Below are 26,792 nucleotides of genomic sequence, written 5' to 3' on the forward strand. Positions count from 1 at the left end.
CAGTGTTGATGTTTGTGCAAAGCAACCCTTTCTTAGCTCCTGGCTAAGCTGGCATAATTCATTTCTCCAGGTGTGTGTAACAGAATCGCCTATCACCAGCTTAAAGAACACTCCCAAAGGCTGCATTCCCAGGGGTTAGTCAGCAGTCAGTCGTGGTGTGGTTCTTTTGGAGACATGCCAGTAATACAACAAGACGTGCTGTGTTATCTCTTCTACGTGACTGACGTAGAAGCTTATGATTAGATTATGTATTTACTACAGTTTTTAAATTCCTGCTCTATAGGACTCACTTCGGTTCATAGGAAATAGTTCCTGATTTCATGAAGCTCATAGTATAGTGTGCTAAGTGTGATAACAGAAGCAGATCAATAGTATTGGTATAGACAAAGCAGCGATTAAATGACATGAATTCCTTAGCAGGAGCGTCTGTCTGGAAAAAGTGCCATCTGAGTAAAACCTGCCATCTTTAGGCTCACTCACCATATTTGCTTCGTGCATAAATGAGTTTTATACAGAAAGTTTCATGAAAAGCAATTATTTATGCAATAAGTATTATATTTAATGTAGTAGACACACTGCTAGGTTCTTGCAAATACCATAGTGAGCAAGACAAAATCCATGTCCTTTTGGGGGTTTAATGTCTAGTCATTTTGCTTTATTAAAAGTAAGTGGAAGAAGTAAGATCATCTTGTCTGTGTATTGTGAAACAGATAAAATAATTTTCTAGTTATTACTGGTAGTGATAGTCATGAATTCTTCATGAAGATTTTGGATTAGAATAATCAAGAGGAAGGGAAAATCTACCTTTATTCCTTACTATTGAGTAGAAGTATTTCAAGAAAGGTCAGATTTTTTAAGTTTATATTTTCTAAATTTTTTATCAAACATAAGAACATGTACCAAAAAGACCAGTATTTTGTTCATGTCTCTGTCATCATGGATCCCTCTTTTTTTTTCTTCAATAGCTGAGGGAGAACTGTACACCTTTGGAGAACCGGAGAGTGGGAAGTTAGGTCTTCCCCCAAAGCTCCTGGTCAATCACAAAGTGCCCCAGCTGGTGCCTGGAATTTCTGAGAAGGTGATCCAAGTTGCTTGTGGTGGAGGGCACACAGTTGTTCTTACAGGTATGGGTGCGGCTCCATTCCCTGCTTTCTGTGGTACCTAACTAAAACCTTTTTTAACATTTGCTTATTTTTATTGTGGTAAGAACACTTAACATCTGATCCACCATCTTAACAGAATTTTAGGTGTATAATACAGTAATGTTATCTATAGGCACAATCTGATATGACAGGTCTGTAGAACTTTCACCTTTGCATAGCTGAAATCCATTAATAAGCAGCTCCCCTCTCCACCACCCTAGTCCCTGGCAACCACCGTTCAAGTCTCTGCTTCAGTGAGTTTGTATGTTTCAGGTACTTCATGTGAGTAGACTTTGCATCTTTTTCCATTAAGATCTCTACTTTTTGTTCATATAGTTAGTAAACATTTCTGGCCTATGGAAGATATTGTTAAGTAGAAAAAAAATGAATCTTGTTGAATTGTTTTTGCTTACATAATTGACATTTTCATGACCTTAACACCTTTAATGGCAGCAAATAACTTTTTTAGCTCATTTTCAAGAACACTTTGTTTTCCTCATGTATATGTATTCCATATTTATTTAAAATTGACATTAATTTTTCTGAAATACTTAATTTGAAGACGCTCCTTGTTAATAGTCTTTTCTACTTGTCATTGGTAATTCTTTTCTTTGATAGTCACAATATCTACCTTGGTGATTTCTTTGTGATTTTTATGTCTGTTATAATAATTCATTAAAGGGAGTTAAGATTGTAAATTACAGATAAGAATACAGAGTTAGAACCTTAATGATAATGTCCCTTTTGGCTTCTGAATTTTGTTTTTGGTATGACATGTGACTTCTTAGGATGCTGGTCAATATAATTAAAATATACTGTCTATTAATATGCTTACATTGATGCTCCCAGATTTGTTCAGCATTAGATTTATTTTAGATGAGTAGTATAGAGGTAATGCAGTTAGGTAGTGAATAATTATGATAGTTTTTAGTAAAAAGAAACAGTTTTTGAAGTCACCACTTAATCTTCAGTAACCCAAAGCTAGAAGTGTTCTAGACAAATTTTTAAATAACATCTAATTCTTAGATGTTAATGCTTAAATGTTGCAAGATGATTAAGCTGTATATTATCTTTAGATTTTCCTCTCTTACATCACTTTTCCTTGATTTCCTGTTCTAGTCCTAGTCATGCTTATAAAGCTATGGTTTCCCAGAATTGCAATTTCCAGATGGAATATTTTCAAAGTGAGAAATATTTTTTTCCAGGTCCTCCACTCTAAATTTGGAAATAATTCTGAAGTTTAAGATCTTTTTTAAACTTCTGCTGATAAAGTGAATTTTTATATAATTTCTGAAAGATTTATTTTAGGGATTAAACTTTAATCTTTATAAATTATCTGAAAATTTATTCTGTAGGCAGAAATGCAGTTTATTCTTGTGTCATGTATTTTTTCTGGTTTATACAAAGATTATAGAAATAATTAATTTATTAGGTTATTGAAGGTTATTCTAAAGGATGCAATGTTGACTATATAATAATGTGTCATTAAACCACATATTATAAAATATTTTCAAGATAATCTTTTAATTATACTTAAAATTTTAAAAGTGCACATAAGTACACATAAGTAATGTATTATAGTATAATAGACATTTAGCTGTCTGTGAACTTTGTTTTGAAGTTAAAAACCATATTGCCAGAAACTGATTGTTTTCTCCAGATTTTTTGGAGACTTTCGAATCTCACAGACCGTTAAAGTTTTTATATTTTAAGTTTTTTATTTTGTAAGAGAATATGAAGACCTAGAGAAGATTGCCAACTTCCAGTTTGCATTTGGCTAAATATGGACATTGCAAGAAAAATGCAATCTGTTTTCACCATTATATCATAAAGTAAGGGTCATTTTCAAAACAAAAATTTTAAAGCTCTTAATTTTATAGTAAAAGACATCCCCTTAAATTGTATAAATTTATCTGTATGGAAAATTCACTACTTCGCCTATTTTTTAAAATTTATCCATGGACCTTTAAAGGCTTTATTATGAGCCAGTCCTGTGAGAAACCTGTGTTCTGAAGCAGTATGGATAGAACTATTAAATATTTAGTCCTAATTGATAAAGAAATGGACCTAAAGAGTGTATGATCATCAGTTTGAGTAAGTACTAAGTTTAATACCTAAGAGTTATTGGATACTTTGCAAGACCATAAAGCCAAGAATAGCTAATCATCTGTTCTAAATGGTTCTCTTAACTAAAGGGAAGGGCTTGGATTAGATGATTCTCTGGGGGCCCTCCCCAGCTTTGTTTTTTCTTGTGTCTATAATTCTGATCTTAAAGTCTATTTAGATCAGACTTTATTGATCTTAAAGTCAATAGAATACTTTAAAGATAATTTTAATTAGTTCATTGTTGATAAATTTATTTAAAACTTGATATTTTGATATAACTACGATAGATTACACAATACAGCTACTGGTTGTAACGATAGGGAAACAATGGATTGCTGTAGAGAAAGTATCAGACTGGAACTGGGACAAACTAAGTGAGACCAAGTGATCCATGTCATTTTGTATGTCATCCACAGCAGTTATCAGAAGATAAGAAAGGCTTGGTTATTAGATTGGGTCCACAATGAAGTCTGGGCCCCAAAGAAAATAAGAACTTAACTTCTCCAGATTATATTTAGACAAACTTAAGATCTCTACAGGGCTACACAAGTATCTAGTTGTGAAATGAAATGTAGTCTGTGAAATTAGAGTAATATTTATCTGAAGCCAACTAATCAAATCTGTTTTCCTAAGACAGTAATATTTACTAACATTGAATTACATTGTTAAAAATGTTACCAAGGTGGGATGACTAAAAATTATATTGATTTTTGTATATAATGTCATTAGGTAAGAGTCTTCAGTCATTTAAAAATAATAGAAACTATTGTCATTGCTAATCATTCAAGCACACAAGGGAACAGAATAAGGACAAAACTTGTGTAACTTGATTCAGTGTGCCTGAACAGCCTAATTTCACAGGCTATTGTCAGACAGCCCAAGAAACTTGGAGTGATTGTTGGCCAGCTCGAGATAGACAGTTTTTTCACTTACCCAACATCCTCCTATTAAGCTGAACATTCAGAATTGGAGATACGCTATGTGATTATTAGTTTTACTAGAGATAGTGATTTTTACACTAAAATAAAGGTCTGTTTGCCATTGCCTCAGTGTGGCTTCTTATCCTTGACACACTGTGTTGTCTTTAAGAAAGAATATCTTTGTGTCTTATTCATGAAGTAAACATTAGAAAGAAAAATGTAAAACTATATGACAATAATTATGTGTTCATCAGTATCCTGTGTTGTCACAATAAGGTGAGTTGATTAGATAATTACTTTTTAGAAAAATGTTCATTTACGACTGACTGTCCCATTGTGTTTCCTGTATGTTTTCTCATTTAATCCTTGCAGCAGCTCTTTTAGAAGGGATTATTAGCATTAGGGAATTTAAGTAGCTTGTCTGCTTTCCGCAGCTAGTAGGAATGAAGGTTTGGGCTTCTACCTGAATCTGAAACTCTTGCTTCTGTAACTGCAGCAGGAGAGGCAATGTGTTGCACTGCGGAGAAGCACACAAACGCAGTAGACACTGTGCTTCCTAAGGCAGGGGCCCGGAAGCATGTGTGTCTAAAAGGACACTTACATCACCACTTGTTTATCCTGTTCTTGTGCTTTTCCATTTCTCAAGACTATATGAGCTAATACTTAACTAAATTATTGGAGTTCATTTGGAATCACTTCAGAACTACTAATATCGCATAGGATGGATAAACAGCAAGGTCATATTTTATATTCAGTATCCTATAATAAACCATAATGGAAAAGAATATGAAAAGAATATATCTATATGTATAACTGAGTCACTTTGCTATATAGCAGTAATTAGCACAACATTGTAAATCAACTATACGTCAATAAAATTTTTTTAATTTAAATAATATAGAGGAAAGGCTTTTACCCTCCTCTGATTATTATTGCACTTCCTAATAAATGAGCTTTGTGCTGTGCTGTGCTTAGTAGCTCAGTCTTGTCCAAGTCTTTGCAATCCCATGGACTGTAGCCTACCAGGCTCCTCTGTCCTTGGGGATTCTCCAGGCAAGAATACTGGAGTGGGTGGTGATGCCCTCCTCCAGGGGATCTTCCCAACCCAGAGATCGAACCCAGGTCTCCTGCGTTGCAGGTGGATGCTTTACCATCTGAGGCACCAGGGAAGCCCAGGAACACTGGAGTGGGTAGCCTGTCCCTTTTCCAGTGGATCTTCCCAACCCAGGAATCAAACCGGGGTCTCCTGCATTGCAGGTGGATTACCAGCTGAGCTACCAGGGAAGCCCTAAATGAGCTTTACCTGTGAATAAGTGTAGCATATCTGCTGTAAGTTTTAATTCTCATGCAAATTCTCCTCTGAGATTGTTTTCTAAAATAGGTTATTCCATTAAACTGCTGTTAAAAGTAAGGACTTTTTCTGTGGGAAATACTATTCGTTTATTTAAGTCAGTGAAAGGAATTAGTTTAGACAATTGATGCTTTTTGACTGAGTGGTAATCATAGGGACTTTTTTGGTTTCACTGACTTTTGTGTGTTTAGCAGTTCCTTCTATCATTATACGTAAGAGAATTAGGCCCATGACATAATTGTTACAACTGTGTACCTTGTCATTTTTCTCTCGCTTTATCGAATGTGTAGGTAAGTATTGGGTATTCTTGCATGAGTGTTTCTTTGAGAGACCCCTAACGTACTTTATAGAAGAGGGAATATCACCATTTTTCCAGATAGAATGATGATAGTATCTGTATCTCTGAAATCCTCTTCTTGTGTTTGCTTCTCCCCTTTCAGAGAAAGCCGTGTACACCTTTGGGCTGGGACAGTTTGGTCAACTGGGTCTTGGCACTTTCACTTTTGAAACTTCAGAACCCAAAGTCATTGAGAGTGTTAAGGATAAGAAAATAAGTCATGTTTGCTGTGGAGAAAATCACACAGCTTTGATAACAGGTACAGATCAAATTTCTGTTAGTATACTTAATGGAACTGGGTATATTTTATTACAAAATAAATACTATATAGAATGAATGTATCTAACTTAAGCAAAGGAATTAATAAGTGAGAAAATGTAATTCCTTGTTTAATATGCCAATGTGTAAAGTTGTAAACTCCTTTCTCATATTTTAGTTCAATTTAAAATCAGTGTAAATGATTTAGAGCCTCAAAATATGTCAGTGCTCTCAGAGGTGAGACCATAGTATTATACTTTGTCAGAAAGCTGGAGTCTTTTTGAAACTATTGATTTGAAGGCTCTGAACTCTGCTCACACCAAGGGGGAAAATCTAAGAAGGAACTTATGGACTCTGTGGGAGAGGGAGAGGGTGGGAAGATTTGGGAGAGTGACATTGAAACATGTAGAATATCATGTAAGAAACGAGTTGCCAGCCCAGGTTTGATGCGCGATACTGGATGCTTGGGACTGGTGCACTGGGACGACCCAGAGGGATGGTATGGGGAGGGAGGAGGGAGGAGGGTTCAGGATGGGGAACACATGTATGCCTGTGGCGGATTCATTTTGATATTTGGCAAAACTAATACAATTATGTAAAGTTTAAAAATAAAATTAAAAAAAAATTTTCCATGTTCAATCTGACAGTACCATTCAGGCTGAGTAAATTCTTAGAAGGCTTCTGCCACTAGGATGTGTTTTCAGGAGTGACTTTCATGCTTCCTCCACAGTGCTAGCAGAGCTCGCTCTTCTGCTCTGTAGTTTCTCCTTTTGTCTGGGAAGATGCTGCTTTGGGCCTACTTCTCAACCTCAGAAACTAGGTGCTGCCAGCGTAGGACTCAGTGAAGGTGCTTCCCTAAAATGACTGACTCACTCCTAGATAATTAATACACTGCACAATTTTAATTGCTTTGGAACAAAAGGCTCTGTAAGTTTTGTATTTGTAGCTCCCATTTCTATCGAAAAAGCAAAGCATTAAAAAGTCGGAACTCATATAATATTTCAGAGAAGGCAATGGCAGCCCACTCCAGTACTCTTGCCTGGAGAATCCCAGGGACAGAGGAGCCTATTGGGCTGCCATCTATGGGGTTGCACAGAGTCAGACACAACTGATGTGACTTAGCAGCAGCAGCAGCATATAATATTTTGAAATAATCCAGATACTGGTATTTCTGTGTTTTCCTCCTTTTTTTACAAATGTTTCTGCTATGATGGAGCTCATCTAATGGTATCTGGTTAGGGGAAGTAGGAATCAGCAAATACAAGGTACTACCATGTACTGGCCCTTCTTTCCCAGAGAATCTTTCAGAGAGCACTGGTTGCCCATTTTCCAGTATCAGTGTCCTTGTTAAAAGTATAGTTGAAAGTGTAGTCGCTCAGTCGTGTCCGACTCTTTGTGACCCCATGGACTATAGCCCACCAGGCTCCTCTGTATATGGAATTCTCTAGGCAAGAATACTGGAGTGGATTGCCATTTCCTTCTGTAGGGAATCTTCCCAACCCAGGGATCAAACCTGGGTCTCTTGTATTGCAGGCAGATTCTTTACCATCTGAGCCACAAGGGAAGCCCATTACATTAAAGTCCTTGTTAATGTACATCCTTGTTACTACATTAAAGTCCTTGTTGATGTAGCATGAAATTGAACTATATAGAATGTAAAGAATTGTTCATTCATAGTCCCAGAAAAGTTGTTGATATGTATGACTTACGGCTGGGCCCTTAAGCTCAGTTTCTCTGTCCTACTGCCATTTTCCATCAACTCAAAATTGCCACTGATAGTTGTCGTGGTCTGGGTGCAGGCTGGAAAATTTCAAGATATGAGACAGAATGAGAGGAAAATAAAGTTTATTAGAGTGAGAGACACTGTTAGAACAGTGGGCCAGCTCAAGGAAGAACCAACGTTGAACAGGGGTCCTCAGTACACTTTTATACCCAGGCTACAAGGAGTGGGATAGGGATCTTGTGGTTCATTTGCTGATTGGATGAGGCATGTATACTGGATGGGAGAAGTGTATGGATGTGAGAGTTGGACTACAAAGAAAGAATTGATGCTTTTGAACTATGTATTGGAGAAGACTCTTGAGAGTCTTGGACTGCAAGGAGATCTGACCAGTCCATCCTAAAGGAAAATCAGTCCTGAATATTCATTGGAAGGACTGATGTTGAAGCTGAAACTCCAGCACTTTGGCCACCTGATGCAAAGAACTGACTTAAAAGACCCTGATGCTGGGAGAAATTGAAGGCGAGAGGAGAAGGGGACGACAGAGGATGAGATGGTTGGATGGTTGGATGGCATCACCGACTCAATGGACATAAGTTTGAGCAAATTCCAGGAGTTGATGATGGACAGGGAGGCCTGGTGTGCTGCAGTCCATGGGGTCGCAGAGAGCTGGACACAACTGAGTGACTGAACTGGACTGAATGGGGTAGGAGGGGACACAGGTTATACTGTTCCATTAATAGTTACAACGTGGGGGAGGGAAGGACGATAAGGGTCTGGTTTTTCCATTCCTGTATTACAAGACCCTCCTTGGTTTTATCTGCTCTTTCGTCCTTGGGTCACCACAATAGTAAATACACACTTTTTACAGATCCTCTAACATATAATTAGGTTATTTGGTTAAAATTTTGTAATACCTTTCCTCCTGATGAAAGAAGTTATAGCACAAATAATTGAATATTAATTTTGTTTGACTGCTTTGGTCATGAATCTTCTGCAGGGTTAGGTGTTACATGAGTTTTGTTGTTGTTGTTGTTCAGGACTAATGAGAGGTATGCAGTGAGTTATCAGTAAGTTCCCTCCAGTTCCCCATTATAGCCAGTGGTTCATGTTTTTAAAAGCTCTCTGAGGTTGGAAGTGTGATCAGGCAGCTTGATCAGAGCTAATTTTTTCTGGCTAAAGACACTCAAGTTTAAAAAAAAGAAACCTTAACAGTTTGAACAAGGGAAGTGAAAGTCACTCAGTCGTGTCTGACTCTTTGCAACCCCATGGACTACAAAGTCCATGGAATTCTCCAGGCCAGAATACTGGAGTGGCTAGCCATTCCCTTCTCCAGGGGATCTTCCCAACCCAGGGATCGAACCGAGGTCTCCCGCATTGCAGGCGGATTCTTTACCAGCTGAGCCACCAGGGAAGCCCTGGTGAATGAGGAAATCAGGGTCAAAAAAAGGAGGAGGAAAGCAACAAAAATAGGGAGTACACATAAAGAAAGAAAACAAATATCTAGTAGTAAGAATTATAACAATCTAAATTGAGAATCTAAATGCTGGTTTATTGATTATTTATAGGGAATCTATTTGTTTTTAATATATTAAGTTTTGAACTTGCCACTTCAGTGAACTATGGTTATTTTTTCAGATAATTCTTTTGGCTTTTTTTAGTATACAATTACTTTGCCATCTTAAAGTGCAAGTTCCCAAATATGATCTTGTCATTTCCCAGCTTAAAACCATTCATTTAGGTTATTGGTGTTCTTAATATCTGCCTTAGAATCCACCTGCAATGCAGGAGACCCTGGTTCAATTCCTGGGTCAGGAAGATCCCTTGGAGAAGGGATAGGCTACCCACTCCAGTGTTCTTGGGCTTCCCTGGTGGCTCAGATGGTAAAGCATCCGCCTGCAATGCAGGAGACCTGGTTCAATCCCTGGGTTGGGAAGATCCCCTGGAAAAGGGAAAGACTACCAACTTCAGTATTCTGGCCTGGAGAATTCCATGGATTGTATAGTCCATGGGGTCACAAAGAGTTGGACATGAGTGAGCAACTTTCACTTGTTCTTAATATAGAGTTCAAAAATGCTTAATATGAGCTAATAAGATACTCTGCGGTGTGGCTCCTTCTTACCTCTTCAGACTCATCTCATACCACTCTTCCCTTTGTGCTCCAGACACGTTGGTTGCCTCTCAGCTTCTTGACTGTGTTATGCTTTCTGTGCTTGATATGTACTGCTGGCCTCTGCCTGAAAAATCCTTTGCTCCCTCCTTCTTGTAGCTAAACCCTAATCCTTTCAGCTTCAATTTGAAAGCCTTTCCTAATCACTGGATTAGAGGAAGAGCCCCTCTTTTGTACCTGTACTGGCACCATTTCCTTTATTTCTGCTTCCATGGCGCTTACCTCACTTGAGATGGAGAGTATGAAGGAAAGGCTTGAGGAGTGAAGGTTCAGACTAGCTGCTTTGGCCGCAGAGAAAAAGATTTAACTGGTGAGGTGACAAAATTACTCATCATTATCTTGGGCCTGGCTGTACAAGGGATCCCCCCAATATTGGTATCCCCAACAAGCAGCATGGTTGGTTTATGGCATTTCCTTCAGGAACTTTCCACAACCCTGAAGCAGAAGTAAGGGAGAGGATCTAGTCTAGTGGTGTTTTGGTCTCCCCAGGGGACACATGGCAGTGTTGGAGATATTTTTGATTGTCACAGTTGCAGAAGTGAGGTATTGTATGGGCATTTAATAGATAGAAGCCACGGATATTGCTGAACATTCCACAAGGCACAGGACAAACCCATACAGTTGGGAATTATCCAACCTCAAATGTCTGTAGTGCCAGAGTTGATAAACCCTCACCTAATCAATGACCTGAGGAAAAAAGAAAATAAATTGGTCAGAATACAAAAATCTCCTTCTCTTTGAAAAGGTGGTATTTATCATGAGAGCTCATGCTGGATTGCTGCTACTCCATACAACACCTCACAGGACTGGGTCTCAACTTCACAAGCCACCAAGTGCTGGTGATTTATTCTCGCGGTATCTATTGCCTAATGTTATGTGTGGACAACAGAAACCATAGAAAGTGTGGGAACATCAATGGACCAGAGTAAATTCAATGCAGAATTTAAGGGGAAAATTGCAATGTCAGTTAATATATTTGTTGTTTGCAAATAGATCCATCAAAGTAACTTTCAAAATTCTTTTTTTCATTTTAGAATCAGGCCTTTTGTATACTTTTGGAGATGGTCGACACGGAAAACTAGGACTCGGAATGGAAAATTTTACCAATCAGTTCGTTCCCACTTTGTGTTCTAGTTTTTTGAAGTATATAGTACATTTGGTAAGGGCTTCACATTTTCCTGTTTACGTGTTCATATTCCTATATTTGATTCTTTTGGGATTTCATAGAAAATGAGTCCTTTTATGTTTAGATGAAATAATAACATGGCTCTATCTAGTGAATACACTTGTGTCCTAAATGCCAAATGTCAGACATCACAACACTCTGAAAATCTGTCCTTTTCCTAATGTTTTTCCTCACTCATAGTAGTCATCTGTAAATGTTTGTTGGGTTAGATACCATTCAGACCCTCAGATCCAGCTGATAATAAATGACGAGTTTTGAAAATACTTTTATTTAGCTAAGTGCTATTTGGACAAAGTGTTGTTTCAGTATTGTCCGCATCATGCACCGTATCTCTGTTGTTTCTAACACTAGCCAATTAAGAACTATAGATGAAAATTTTGTTTAGTCTGTGATGATAATAAGGGCTTCCCAGGTGGCACAGTGGTAAAGAATCCACCAGCAATGCAGGAGATGCAAGAAACTTGAGTTCGATCCCTGAGTCAGGAATATCCCCTGGAAGAGGAAATGGCAATCCACTCCAGTATTTCTGCCTAGAAAGTCCCACAGACAGAGGAGCCTGGCAGGCTACAGTCCATGGGGTTGCAAAGAGTCGGACACAACTGAGCAACAGAGTGCACACACACCACAGACACACACATGCACACACACTGATGATAGTATTGTTGCAGGAAGGGGGACCCCTTGTAGGGCCCAAAACTGGGCTCTTGTCTAACACTCTGAAATGAATTGTCTGAGGAGACACATGTGCTAACAATGCAAGAAATTTTATTGGGAGAGGGTGCCCAGGCAGAGAGCAGTAGGGTAAGGGAACCCAGGAGCACAGCTCTGCCATGTGGCTCCCAGTCTCAGGTTTTATGGCGATGGGATTAGTTTCCGGGTTGTCTTTAGCCAGTCGTTCTGACTCAGAGTCCTTCCTGGTGGTGCACGCCTTGTTCAGCCAAGATGGATGCCAGAGAGAAGGATTCTGGGAGGTGGTCAGACATGTGGTTTCTCCTTTTGACTTTTCCCGAACTCTTCTGGTTGATGGTAGCTTATTAGTTCTGTGTTCCTTACCAAGACCTCCTGTTGTAAAACAGCTCATGCACATGGTTACTGTGGTGCCTGGCCAGGGTGGGCAGTTTCAGTCAGTGTGCTTCCCCTAACAATATCACTTGGAATTTGTTCCCCAAAGGCTCAGAGCCTCATACTAAGGAACACTTCCCATGTGATTTGACACCTATTTGATGAATACTTGCTTGGTACAAAATACTGGACTGAGGATGAGAAATACAGAGCATGCAATGATGCACACTGAGACCAAATTCTCACTCACTGAGCTTATAATCGTGTGTGTGTGTGTGTGTGTTGGTTGCTCAGTTGTGTCCAACTCTTTGCAACCCCATGGACTGTATTCCACCAGGCTCCTCTGTCCATGGGACTCTCTAGGCAAGAATACTGGTGTGGGTTGCCATTCCCTTCTCCGGGGATCTTCCCGACCCAGGGATTGAATCCGGGTCTCCCGCATTTCAGACAGATTCTTTACAATCTAGCCACCAGGGAAGCCCCTGTATAATCTTATGGGGAAGATAATTGTTTTTTAAATGCTATACATAAAACAGATCAATTTTAACTTTGGAAATATTATGAAGGAAAGGTTCAGAGTATGCTATTCTATGTTGCAATGTAGAACTCTATGAAGATACCAGAAGTCTCTATATTGTAAACACTACACAATGTTTTTTTAAGCATTTTATTGAAAATTACTTGTTAAAGTCCTTAAGATGTTGATTACGTTTTTCATTTCACCATTGTTCATGCTTGCATTTTGCTCTTGGGACTTTTAAGCATTAAACTTAAGAAACCTTCATGTAAAGAGAAGGGCTTGAAGACATGTTTATTCCAAGAGACTGATGTATTCTTGGGTCCCTTATTTCTCTTTTTTTTTTAATTTATTAATTTATTTATTTTAATTGGAGGATAATTACTTTACAATATTGTGATGGTTTTTGCCGTACATCGACATGACCCATGGGTCCCTTATTTTTAAGTAGAACTTCTCTGGTTTTTTTCAAGTTGTTAGTGTTGCTCCCAGATTAAAATAGCCTTTTCTGACTTATAAAGAGAAATATAATATGCCAGATAGTTTTTTCTCTATACTATATATTCAGTTGAAAGTAAAATGATGTATTAAATTTGGTCTAATTTTCAGTAATAGTTTTTAAAGAATATATATCGTAATTCATGTGTTTTGTGTGTGTGTGTGTGTGTGTGTGTGTGTATGGAGGGAGAGAGGGAGAAAGAGCGATTCAATCATTCAGTCGAAGTCTACTGCTAAGTTAATGTTTTGTAGCTAAAAACTGTTAAAAACCCATTTGTGTTTGACGCCAATGTCGATTAATTTATCTGTGAATTTATGCTGCAGGTTGCTTGTGGTGGATGTCACATGCTAGTTTTTGCCACTCCACGACTTGGTATGGCAGAAGACATTGAGTCAGATGAAATAAATTATTCTTACTTACCTTCAGCTATATATGTCCCCATCAGTGATCCGCCTTTAGAAAACGTACTGCAGAGATCTTTATCAGCACGTGTGCGCCGTCGAGAGAGGGTATGTTTGTGACCTGTTCTATATATAACACTGTCCAGAGCTACAAAGAAAACTGGAAGAAAACGAATTTATTTTCTTTTTAAACCAAAGAAGGGTCTTCTTAGATAAATTTACTATATAAAATGATTAGAATTAATGGCTTACAAACTTTTAAAGAAAACTCAGAACTAAACTGTTAAACAAATTAGAAAATTGAAATGATCATAGATAACCTTTGTAGACAGTGGTACTGCTAAATTGTTGTCTCAACCGTATGTGAATTGACTTCTATTTTGCTTTTGTCTTTTAAAGCTAATACCTCATGAGCAGTGAAAGGTTATATATTATAAATAATGAAAGGTTGAAAACAAAAAATAATAACTTTGGGTTGAGAGGGAATGTTCTTTCTTAATTAAATTTAGGGATTCTCATTCTGTGCTTTAAAATGATCATTACAATGACACTTATATTTTTAAAAGTAAAATCCCAAGTAATTTTTAAAGAAGACATTCCTTTTTTAATAAAAATTACTTTAAATTCCCAAATGTATGCTTTTAGAGGTAAAAAGTTACATTTGGCTTTTTATTATGAAAAAGTATATATGGAAAAATTAAGAAATATCCTGTAAGTATTTTGTAGTTGGTTTGCATTTCCTGAGTAACTGTTTCTTTTCAGGGAAGGCAGAGAAAACACACATACACTTTTCCCCATCTTGTGAAAAACATACCTACAGATTGATGATTTAGAGCAACTTAGACACAGAGGCAACAAAACACAACATTTTTGAGCCCTTGGGGATTATTAAAGAGTGAACATTGTGGGACGTTGGCCAATTTGAAGTCTCTCTCTTCAATAGTTTTTGCAACCTCAGGGTAGTTTACATCAATATTAAATATATAACATCATCTAACATTTTATTTAACCTGTTTGCTTTAAAGGAGAAATCCCCGGACTCTCTTCGAATGACGGGAATACTGCCTCCAGTTGAAGGGACTTCCCCACAGCCCATTTGTTTTTCGCCTCATTTAATTCCTTTCTCTATGTCTGCAAGTAACCTGCTAGTGAGAACGATATGTGAAGATGAGAACTCTATGCCCCCAATGGAACCAGGTAACATTTGATACTCTGCTTGCTCTCAGAAGAAATGTACCAATTATTCCTACTGTTTTCATGTTCATCTTCAGATGTTTTCTCCACTTAAGTTGTTTTCTTCCTAGTTAGAGACTGACATCTCATTTGAACTCCAATCCAGGAATACTCTGACTAATAGAAAGCATCTCTGATGACCTTAAAAATCCCATGCGATGACAGCAGCATATCTTTATAGAGCAGTGTATAACATACATATCACCTTCTCTTACATTATCACCTTTAAACCCAGAAGCAACCCAAAATAGGTGGGAGTTAGATTCTTCATTTTTTCATGTGAGAAAAACAAGGCTTGAAGAGATTGAGTGACTTGCCCAAGGTTACTCAGTTTTATAAATGAAGTGAACAGGATTTGCATACAGGTTTTCTGGCCGTATGTGAAGTTACGCATTTAAGCAATATAGCATCATGGTTAGGAGTATGGGATGTAGAGTCCAATTGATCTGGGAGCAGACGCCAGCTCCAACATTTATTAACTATATGTATCTTAGGAATGTGTTTATGTTGCCGCATGGCATGTGCTCAGATGATAGGGACAGGGCAGGAAGCCAGGACTAGGAAACCAGAGTAAGCAGTAGGTTTGGAATTAAGAAGATAATCTGGGCATCTGGGATTAAAAACAGTGGGACAGATCATTTTAATATCTTTGGGCTCAGGAACCTATAGAAAAGGTTGAGGTAACAAAGGATCAGGAACTCAGGCAAGAACTGTGGACCATGGGAATGGAATATTCCCTACATCTAGGACCTTGATAAGGAGCAGGGTTTCTTACATCTCACCACAACTTTTGTATTTCCTTTGGAGATAAGAATCACTGGTACTCTTCAGCCCTATACATGGGAAAAGTAGATTCTGACAGCAGTGTGTGCAAGGAAAAGAGAAGTTTATAGTTTGGGGCAAGTTGTTTGGCACTTCCAGAGATTAGAATGTGAAGATAGAATTTTTTAGGGTAAAAGGAAAAGCCATCCCTTATCTTCTTGTGACTGTTTACTAAAACAAACTTAATAAGAAGTATTTTGAAACTTGTATCCCTGGAGGAGGAAATGGCAACCCACTCCAGTATTCTTGCTTACAAAATTCCATGGACAGAGGAGCCTGACAGTCTACAGTCCTTGGGATTACATTGAGTCAAACATGACTGACTGAGCATACATCCAACATATAATGTGACTTTTTCTAAATTTGTGGATTTCAGTGTTTCTTATGGAGCTAAGGAGGTTAGGGAAGACATAGATGAGAAGGTGACATTTAAGCTAAAACAAAGGATAAGAAAATAACCACACAAAGAGAGAGGATGTGTCTATTCCAGGCAAAGAAAATAATGTAGTTAAGGGCAGTCTATAGGAAAAGGAAAGATCATTGGGGTTGAAGAGAAAGTGAGTGAAAGAAAATCAAGAGTGAAGGAAAAGACAGGACAAGATGATGTTGGAAAAGAGACAGCAAAAAAAATATTCATGGTTTTATAGGCCATGAGAGGGCTAAGTGATTTGAGTGTTTTTCTTAAGTGTAATAGAAAGTCATTAAAGGATTTTAAACAGTGGAGTAATGTGCTCCAATCCCATTTATGTTTTAAGATGATCATTTTTGCCTATGTGTGGATGCAGGGATACCAGATTAGAGGTGGGAAGAAAACTTCAGAGCCTTTTGCAAGAGATGATGGTGTACAGACCTAAGGTGTTCACAGTGGATATAAAAAGGAGCCCATGGGAAATACATTTTAGACATAGAACCAGGTGAACTTGTTAATAAATTACACATAGATGTGTAGGCAGGAGGATGGTTGACTGCTTTGAAGGAAAAAAGTTAAAAACTGACTTTGAGACCCCTGTGAGGCATCCAAGCAGACATACCAAGCAGGCTGTTGAAAATGAAAGTGTAACATTCAGAATAGAGATCTGGACAAAGAGATAGAAATTTGGAAACCATCAACATGGAGATGGTATTTATAATTCATGGAAGTTGGTGAAATCACTATAGAGAATAGAGCAGGAAGAAAAGAGGGCTCAGCATTTTGCCTCGAGACTGTCTGATGTTTAGAGGGTAGGAGAGGGAGGACCGGCAAAGCCACTTTTCTCAACCTTATCAGCCAGTAGGGCAGGAGGAGGAAAATGAGGAGAGAGTAGGGTCACAAATTCAAAGTACTGCTCAAAGCTCAAGAAAAAAGTACAAAGAAGCATCCCATGGATCTGGCATCATGGATATTTTTGGTGATCCTGACAAGAGTAGTTCCAGGGAAAGATCAGGACAGAAGACAGAGTGTTAAAAGTTGAGGCATGAAGGGGAAACGAGGAAGTGAAGGGGCGATAAAGTGTGTAGATAGTTCTTTTGCCTATTTTGGTCATGAAGAGGAGCAGAGAAATGGAGCAGCTAGAGGGAGATGTGGAGGGAGTGGGAAATATGAGAGCGTATTTGTATGCTAATGGACATGAACCAGTAGTTCCAGAGAGAGACTGGCAGCACAAGAGAGAGAGAGTGTAACCAAAGGTGCAAAGCTCTTAAGAAGACAGGAGGGGCTGGCATACAGAACAGTCTTTGTTAAGAGGAAAGACACATCCTACATTTTAACAGGAAAATATAGGTAAATGTGTACGTTTGTTGGTGAGAAGATAAAACAGATCAGGTCCGATGATTTCTGTTTTCTCAGTTAAGCATAAGGCCAAGACCGTGACCTTAAACAATATACTATTTTCTAAACTTCCTCTCTGCCATCTCCAGTCTGTCCTGGTTCATATTTTTCTATGTTAATCTCCTTCTGGTGCTCTTTAGTTCCCATCTGCTCCAGTGTCTTCAGAGGATCTCTAGTCTTTTTTTTTAATAAGTGTAAATTTCCCGTGTAACTCCCACCAGCTTTTCCAGCTTCATCTCTCAGTAGCCTTTGTCTTCAAACCATTCATTTAGGTATTGTCTGTGGCTGCTTTCACACTTCAGTGGCAGAGTTTGATTATTAGGACAGAGACCATATGGCCATAAAGCCTAAAATGTTTGCTGTGTGGCCTTTTACAGAAAAAGTTTATTGAGCCCTGATGTTGATCAAACTGAAGCTCTTCATAGTCAGACTGAGTGGAAAACCTATAAAGTCCAGGCAGACTTGAGATTGACACTTGACACCAAAAGAGTCACTGAACCTTAACGTATTCATTTGTGAAATGGGGATATAACACTTACCTCTCTCATTATCATGGAGTTAACCTGACGTGTATAAAAGCCTTTGTTCCAAGCACATGGTAAACTTTCAGGGCAGCTGTTCCACAGCTTCTGTTAGCACTAGACTTATTTTCTTCCCCATTTACCTCCATCCCTACCTCTCAGAATTCTACTCATCCATCATTCCCTATAACTCCTTAGTGAAAAATTTCCTGATCTGCCACATTTGGATGGGATTTCTCATTCTCCTATATCACATATTTTGTATTCCCGTCTAGACTATAAGTTCATTAAGATTTAGCAGTTACTTAAGTTGATATCCCCTACCTAATACCTCACATGGAATGAAGACAAACTGATTATTCATTCATTGGAATTGAACAAATTTATAAGGGAGAGAGCACTGTGGACTGGCATTTTCAGTGAAGACTTCATTAAGGAGCTCCTCTCAAATACGTATATATGTGCTAAATGGGGATATAGTAATTGAGAAAAATGTAAGGTCAAATGAAGCTTGTAACTTTTCATTATCTGCTTTATGGTATAATAATCTTATGGTTTTCTGTGAAAGTTTCTAGGTATTTGTACTATTTTTCTGTTGCTACCTAAGCAATGACCCTAAAACTTAAGGCTAAAACAACAAACATTTACTATCTCACACAGTTTTTAAGGGTCAAGAATCCAGGACCAGTCTAGCTGAGTGATTCTGGTTCAGGATGTTTCATGCTCCTCTTGCAAGCTCACTCACGTGGCCATTGGCAGGAGGCTGGACTTCTTCATCACATGGGCTTCTCCTTGGGTATACTCATAGCATGGCTTCCCCCAGAGCAAGTGATCCAAGAGAAAGAGAGAGAGAGAGAGAGAGAGGACTGAGACATAAGCCACAGTAACATCAAATTGATCTGCTTATTTTATTGGCCATACAGACCAACCTGGTAAAACGTGGAAGGGAACTACACAAGGGTATGCATAGCAGGAGGGTATAAGTTGATGGGGATCTTTTGGGCACTGGCCATCATAGTGCTTGATACCTGGTAGTATTTACCCCAAAGGAATAATGTTTCTCTGTTCATATGAATGAAGCGGTTGTTATCTTATCAGTGTCAGGGTCTTTAAATTTTCAGAAAGATTTTAAATACTGCTATCACTGTGAATGAATTCTGTTCAGTTCCCTTAATATGAGGTTAAAGGACCTTAGAAAGTGAGGGTCACTCAGTTGTGTCTGACTTTTTGCGACCCCATGGACTATTATATAGCCCATGGAATTCTCCAGGCCAGAATACCAGAGTGGGTAGCCTACCCCTTCTCTAGCAGATCTTCCACACCCAGGAGTCGAACTAGGGTCTCCTGCATTGCAAGTGGATTCTTTACCAACTGACCTATTAGTAAAATTCTAACTGTACTTTTATATTGCAGAATAATTTCTGTTTATTGTCTAGTTGTCTTTCACTTTTCTGTTGAAATCTGGTTCTATCTTTTCTCTGTTAATCATTCAGATTATTTTCAACATAAAGTGACCAAAGAGAAAGATACAGACAGTCTTTCAGCAGAGGATTCAGAAAGCCTTGGAGAAACTGCTGATGTCTTAAATATGGTACTGGTTTTCCTATTTGTGCAATATAGATACAAATTTGAGTTTTAGTTCCTCATGTATTTGTATTTGTATGTCTGTGTATATGGGTACTTCCTAAGCCATTATATACATAGAAAAAAGCTTTTTGTTTTTGTCTTGGTTTCATTTATTATTTTAAACTCAGATTTAGTGAAGTATAGATTAAGTACTGTAAAATTAATTTTCAGCCCTCACATTATTATTATGCAATTGAAAGTTGATTATATGATTGTCTGAACTGTTTTGTATTAATTTTGTTTATATGCATTTTAAATCAACATATAATGATATATAAATATATAATCATGTATAAGTATATAATCAGTTATATAGTCTTTATTTTTTTAGAACATATTTTTTTTAATTTATTTCAGACACACATGTTGCACCTGAATTCCAATGAAAAACTAAAATTATCACCAATTCAAAAGCAAAAGGTATGATACAGAGAGTTGTTTTCACTATGGTGGGAATAACAGTTTAAATTGTTTATATTTTTCTTGAAAGGTTTCTGGAAAGAACTCAAGAAAGGTAAGTATTCACTTACTTTAGGATTTAAAAGATAGGGATACAATATGTATAGTCTCCATTTGGGCTTATTCTGTTGGTATGTATTTTCTGTGATACAACAAGACTGGCAGAATTTCACAGCTGAAATTTGCTCTTTGGAGTCATTAATAATTGACAATATCCATACTTTGTTACAGTCAAGGCAAAGGATATTTATTACCATTCTTAAGTGTTGGAAGAGGCTACAGTTGTTTTTGAGTGCCTCTCACACTTTGTTTGAGTATGACTTTGGGTGAGTTACCTTGCTGACCTTACAGGATGATATTAACCTCTTTTCCAGTTCTAAAGTTTTGTGGTTTTTAGTTAAAATATTTGATAATTGCTTTTACAGTGTTTGGAATAGGCTTTAATTTATCAAGGAATTGGTAGCATAAAAACAAGATTAAACATTTGGAAATTAGTCAGAAACCATGCATGAGTTATAGAGACTTTTAATGAATAGCAAATGAATAGAAGAGGAGGGAATATTCTGGTTTTTCACAACCCTGGAGAGAGAAAAGCCTGTCCTGAAATTATTTGCATTTTCTGGCTTGAAGGACCAGTGAGGTGAAATGATGAAGGGTTCAGGATTAGAAATATAAATTGGAGAAATGCAAATTGAAGGACAAAGTCTACAGAAAACATTTCATTTATTTTGCCACATTGTTAAACTAAAAATTCTTAAAGTCAAAGTCACTGAAATGCAAGAGAATCTGAGTAAATTATAAAAATTTAGTGCCAGTCCTCATTAGTCATATCTCCCGCATTCCAGGCAGACGCTTTAACCTCTGAGCCACCAGGGAAGCCCATCTATATCTTACTGAGAGGTATATTGAGTAACAGCATTCTTTTTGAAAATGAAAGAGCTTTTTTCCTAACACAGTTGTCAAAGCTCAGTGACTAACTGATTTGTTGACTTGACTGTAATTCCAAGCAGACATCTTTTGTGTGTCTTTCCTTCCTCTTAGACTCTGGGCTCTGCCTCTTCTGTGCTGCTTTTTTGTGCTAAGGAAATAAAGCCACGTGCATTTAGAAATCATTTCTGGCAGCTGGGCCTCTGTCTGTCTTAGGGCTGTTGAAAGAATTGTGACTTTTTAAAGAAGAGACCGAGAACAAACAGAAAAGGAAAGCACTTTCTTTTAAACTAATATATATTTTATATTTCATATAGTCCTTTTACGTGGAGGCCCTACCAAACCTACTTTAGTGAAAAAAAAAGATTTATTATAGTATTTCTATATATTTTTAACTTATGCTGTTTTAATAATGTGTTTAGCAAAAAACAACCTCTTCCTGGGTCTCTTTACAATTTACAATTTATAAAACTTGATTTAGTGAGCTTTTACTATCTAGAGACTCAAATTCATCAACTATTTCAGTCCATTAGCTTATAGAATTTAGATCAACAGTTTGATTTGCCTTATTTTGTCCAGCAAGAAATTAATTTCATATTCTTAATATATCATTAAAACCTCAATGGTTCATTATATAAGTTTTTATAGAAGTTTATAAAATTTTAATAAAATTTTATATTTTACTTCAAGTATTTTTCTCATAGTTTTTTATGTATGCAAATTATTATAATTAAAGAATATAGTAAATAAAAGGAAGAGGGTCAAAAATTTGAAATCTCAAAAGATTTTGTTTAGAAAAGAAAAATATATTCATTATTATGTAGTATATTGATAAAAACATTTCATTGTAATTTTCAGATTTTTTCTTCTAGAAATAAGGTTTTTCTTATTTCAAGTTTTTTAAAAATTCATATTTTCATTTAGTTTCTTTCATTTTCAGAATTTTGTGGACTCAAAAGACCAATCAAAATTTGACAAAACAATAGGGAAAGTAGAAAAGTGTACATTTTTTAACAGTATTTTTCAAAATCAGTCTGGAAACATATTTAAGAATTGATTCAGATTAAGAAAAGGGGCAGAGAATAAATATTGGTAGTGTGAGTAATGGCAAAGTTAAGGCAGGTGGTAAATTTGAAAGTTAAACACAGATTCATATTACTGAATCAAAATTAGATGCTCCACAGACAGAGAATGGCATAAATTATCCCCCTCAAAAAAAAAAAAAAATCTGAAGAAAATGTTTGATAAAATTGGGCATTTTAATTCTCCAAGTGAAATTTATGATAATGGAAAATCTTGGTATTTTGTAATAAATAAGTTAACTTTATCAACTAATAGTAGTATGACGATTACTTCAAAAAATTTACAGAAACAAGAAATAATTGAGAAACCGAAGCAGCATACAACTTATACTGAAAGTGATGATAGTAATGAATATGAAAATGAAGAGATATCCCCAAAAGTGACAGAAGGGAGAGTATATAAACAACTTTTGGCACAAGGAATGTATGCGATGCCAGTGGCTATATCTATGGAAACATTTTCAGATGAGGACGTAGGTGATGACTCAGACCAGCAAAGTCCTCAGACCAGCACCAGTGCAGAGGGTTTGCAAAAAGGGACCTTTAGACATGAAAATAAGCATGATGTCTATCCACTTAATACTGAGGAAATAGAAAAGGAAAGTGATGAAGGACAAAGTCAGAAGGATTCAGAAGCAAATGAAATAGTCTCTGAAATGGAAAGTGATCTGGTGAAAATGACAGATCTGAAGGATATAAGAAAAACTGAAGAGAATAGAAAAAATACTGATACATTTTTTGATGACTTACCAAATAGATACATGAATATTGAGGATGAAGAAGATAAAGATTTTGTTAAGGAAAGTAAAGGGGACAAGCAAGATATGATCTTTGACAGTGAACAAGCATCTATAGAGGAGGAAAACAGTTATTTGGAAGGTGAAAGTGAAAGTCAGCAAAGTATAGCTGATGGTTTCCAGCAGTCTGAGTCAATAGAATTTAACAGTGTCGAGAAAGATGATGATGAAGTGGAAACTAATCAAAATTTGTGGTATAGCAGAACATTTATTAAACAAAGACATGAAGAGGCCAGACACAGGCTATCCAGAATCATGGCAAAATATGAGTTTAAGTGTGATCGCTTATCAAGGATCCCAGAGGAACAGGAAGAAGATTCGGAAGGAAGTGGAGTAGAGGAGCAAGAGATAGAGGCAAATGAGGAGGAGTGTGGAGAAAAAGAGAAAGAGGAAACAGAGCTCCTGTCAGATGACCTTACAGACAGAGCTGAGGTGAGTGAAGGCAAGGGAAAGCTAGGGGGAGAGGCAGAACACGTGCCTGAAGGTGGAGGTGAGGGAATCAGGAAGGAAGGTAATTCAGGAGTGGAACAGAGAAGTAGAACAGGAAGTGAGGAAGGAGAAGAGGGGGAAGACATGGGAGAGGGAGTAATAGAGAGCCTGGGTAAGGGAGAGAAAGACCTGGAGGAGGAGGAACAAGAGCAAAAGGAGAGGGAACAGGGCCACCAAGAGGAAAGAAGCACAGGGAGGAAAGAAGCAGGAGAGAGGGAGCAAGGAGGTGGGGAGGGAGAGGAGGAGGCAGATGAGGAAGAAGGGGAAGAAGAGAAAGACAAGGAGAAAGAAGAAGGGAAAGAGAAAGAAGAGGAGGAAGAGCAGGAGGGGGAGGGGGAGGAGTTAGAAGAGGGGAGATGGCAGGATGGAGAGGAAGGAGAGGGGAAAGGAGATGAAGAGGGGCAGGAAGGAGGGAGAGAGGAGGAAGGAGATAGGGAGGGGCAGGAGGGAGAGGAGGAAGGAGAGGGAGAGGAGGCAGGGGAGGGAGAGGAGGCAGGGGAGGGAGAGGAGGAAGGGGAGGGAGAGGAGGAAGGGGAGGGAGAGGAGGCAGGGGAGGGGAAGGGGCGGGAAGAAGAGGAGAAAGGGGAGGAAGGGGAGGGAGAGGAAAAAGTGGGGGGAGAGGAGGAAGAGGATGGGGAGGGGCAGGAAGGAGAGGAAGAAGAGGAGGAAGGAGATGGGGAGGGAGAGGAGGAAGGGGATGGGGAGGAACAGGAAGCAGAAGGGGGAGAGGTGGAAGGAGATGGAGAGGTAGAGGAGGTAGGGGATGAGGAAAAGGAAGGAGACGGAGAGGAGGAAGGAGATGGTGAGAGAGAAGGGGGAACAGGGGAAGGGGATGAGGAGGAACAGAAAGGAGAGGAGGAAGAGGAAGGGGATGGGGAGGGAGAGGAGGAAGGGGATGGGGAAGGAGAGGAGGAAGGAGATGGGGAGGGAGAGGAGGAAGGGGATGGGGAGGAGCAGGAAGGAGAGAAGGAAGAAGATGGGGAGGGAGAGGAGGAAGGGGATGGGGAGGGAGAGGAAGGGGATGGGGAGGGAGAGGAGGAAGGGGATGGGGAGGGAGAGGAGGAAGGGGATGGGGAGGAGCAGGAAGGAGAGGAGGAAGAAGATGGGGAGGGAGAGGAGGAAGGGGATGGGGAGCAGGAAGGAGAGGAAGAAGAGGAGGGGGGAGGGGATGAGGGAGAAGAAGAAGGAGAGGGGGAAGAAGAGTTAGAAGAGGGAGAAGGAGAGGAGGAGGGAGAGGCAGAAGGAGAAGAAGGGGAAGGAGAGGAAGAGGAGGGAGAAGGCGAGAAAGGGGGGGAGGGGCTGGGAGGAGAGGGAGAGGAGGGAGAAGAGGAGGGGGGAGAAAGAGTGGAGGAGGGAGAAGGGGAGAGAGAGAGGGAAGGCATGGAAAGGGAAGAGAAGGAGTGGGTGGTGAGGAAGAGGAAAGAGAAAGAGAATGGGAGAGGAGAGGAGAAGGAAGAAGATGAGAACAATGAGGAAGAGAAGGGAAAGTGCCAGGAGACAGGCAATGAAGAAAGTGGAAGGCAGGGAAGAAAGGGTGGGGGAAGGGAATCCAAAGTGAGCAAAATCAGAGGATCTGGGAAATATGACAAAGATAGAACACATCCAAAAAAGTTTACTACTAACAGGGAGGGAAAGGGGAAAGGGCATGGAGTACAGAGGTTCAAAATACCAGTGCAGTCAAAACAACTTTTAGTAAATGGGCCACCAGGTTCCAAAAAATTTTGGAATAATGTATTACCACATTATTTGGAATTGAAGTAACAGATTTTGAATTTGACCTGATTATGTCCAGCCAAACAATTTTAACATCTTATGCATAATAGGCACTCATTCTATTACATTGATTTTGTGTCATGGTTACTTTACATGTGGTACAGTATAAATTCATAAAGATAACTTGAGGCACTGGTAAATTTTGGCTTCTCAAACTAACATTTTGGTGTCCCCCCAAATTATAAATATATAGCTAAAAATATCAAAAGTTCATAGCATATAGTTAATATTCTACTTCCTCACTAAAGACAGTGTTAGGAAGGAGTATATTATAAAAGTATTTTGTTTGTGTATATAAGTAAGTCCCTTTAAAAATGGCACGGATCTTTAAGGGTTATAAAAATGTCTAATCTCTTATAACTATCTATGTTAGCATAGTTTTTTTCAGTCTATGACTACAGTTTGCCTACCATATAGAATAATTTTATAAGAATGGGTGTTACTTTAAAGCTAAATGAGGAATTCACATTTTTTTTTTAAAGTAGTGCTTTTTACCTTTAATGTGTCCCTTTTGCAACAATCTACAAAGTGACAGTTGGGTTCAGAGTTTAGACTCTAATGTCTCTTTTAGTTACTGTTGGGTAAATGACAGAATATATAATGAAATGAAAATGAACATATATTCTAGAAGTATGAAAATCTTATAAGTGGTTACTGGCCAGGCAAAGCTACTCACTGGGCTTCCGTTCCCTTATCTGTAAAATAGAATGGATTAGATGGTATGATAATTGAAGCCCTTTGTAACTCTTAGATTCTTTCATTCTAACATGTTTGTTATTTGCTTAAGAAAATTTTTAAGGAAGAAAAATCATGTTTTACAATTAATCCAGTTTTCTATAAAATGTTATTTACTCTTAAATTATGATAGCTTTAATATCTTTTGTCTTCTGTAATTCTGTATTTCCATCTCCTATAATTTCTGAGCTTTCGCTGTATTGTCAGCCCTTCGTTCCCAGTACTGCCATTCCCAATGTCTATTACTTACCTTCAATGTATTCTTCATTCACTGTTCTGTAATTCTCTGTTTGCTGTTTGTCAAAATGTTTCAAGTAAAATAAAAATTAAATGTATACAGTCAGTAGTTGTTTGTGAAAAGAGAAACTTTTAGATATTGAATTTTAGAGAGGCTAGATTTCCACTAGAGTAATTCCATTGTGTATAATGCAGCCAGTTTGTTTCTTCATGGCTTTCCTTTCCTAGCCCCTTCAATATCTTAGACATGATGGATTTCTTATACTTTGCTTTTATCAAGGAGGATTGTGATGGTAGACATCCTGTGAATTTTGTGTAGGTTGAATTCTTTACACATTTGATTTTCCATGAGGAGAAAGACTCAGATAGAAAGTGGAAAAATTCCTAAAGGTAGTTGTAAATCTTCTTTTAGCTGTGAGACCCTCTGGTAGCTTCCACCAACTAACCAAATATGTGGGTTTGGCATTGCAGTGTTTTACCACATTCATTAATGTTAGAATTGAATTAATACCTAGATTAAAATGTATGGGTTGTGTTGATTCTAGTGCCAAGTGTGGTTGCTTTAGAAGTAGACTTAGTATTAAATAGGATGGATGACAGAAGTGGAGCTCATAG

The 26,792-nt window shown here is 38.1% G+C and overlaps 1 protein-coding gene across 3 annotated transcripts in view; it reads left to right on the forward strand.

The window, feature by feature from the left end:
• RPGR (retinitis pigmentosa GTPase regulator) overlaps nt 1-26,792 on the forward strand; it is a 74,698-nt gene that overhangs the window by 11,599 nt on the left and 36,307 nt on the right. For 2 of the 3 annotated variants that reach the window (XR_011565335.1, XM_070784529.1), the window contains exons 7-14: nt 966-1,124; nt 5,960-6,115; nt 11,039-11,163; nt 13,592-13,777; nt 14,695-14,866; nt 19,546-19,643; nt 20,036-20,098; nt 22,434-23,375. Coding sequence is in view for 2 of the 3 variants with exons in the window: in XM_070784529.1 (XP_070640630.1) it covers nt 966-1,124; nt 5,960-6,115; nt 11,039-11,163; nt 13,592-13,777; nt 14,695-14,866; nt 19,546-19,643; nt 20,036-20,098; nt 22,434-23,375 (1,901 nt within the window). In the remaining variant the exon portion in view is untranslated. The remainder of the gene's footprint in view (nt 1-965; nt 1,125-5,959; nt 6,116-11,038; nt 11,164-13,591; nt 13,778-14,694; nt 14,867-19,545; nt 19,644-20,035; nt 20,099-22,433; nt 23,376-26,792) is intronic. The other variant, XM_070784530.1, reaches the window with a different exon arrangement.

Source organism: Bos indicus, chromosome X, assembly GCF_029378745.1.
Source record: "Bos indicus isolate NIAB-ARS_2022 breed Sahiwal x Tharparkar chromosome X, NIAB-ARS_B.indTharparkar_mat_pri_1.0, whole genome shotgun sequence".
In the NCBI taxonomy this organism is placed as follows: Eukaryota; Metazoa; Chordata; class Mammalia; order Artiodactyla; family Bovidae; genus Bos; species Bos indicus.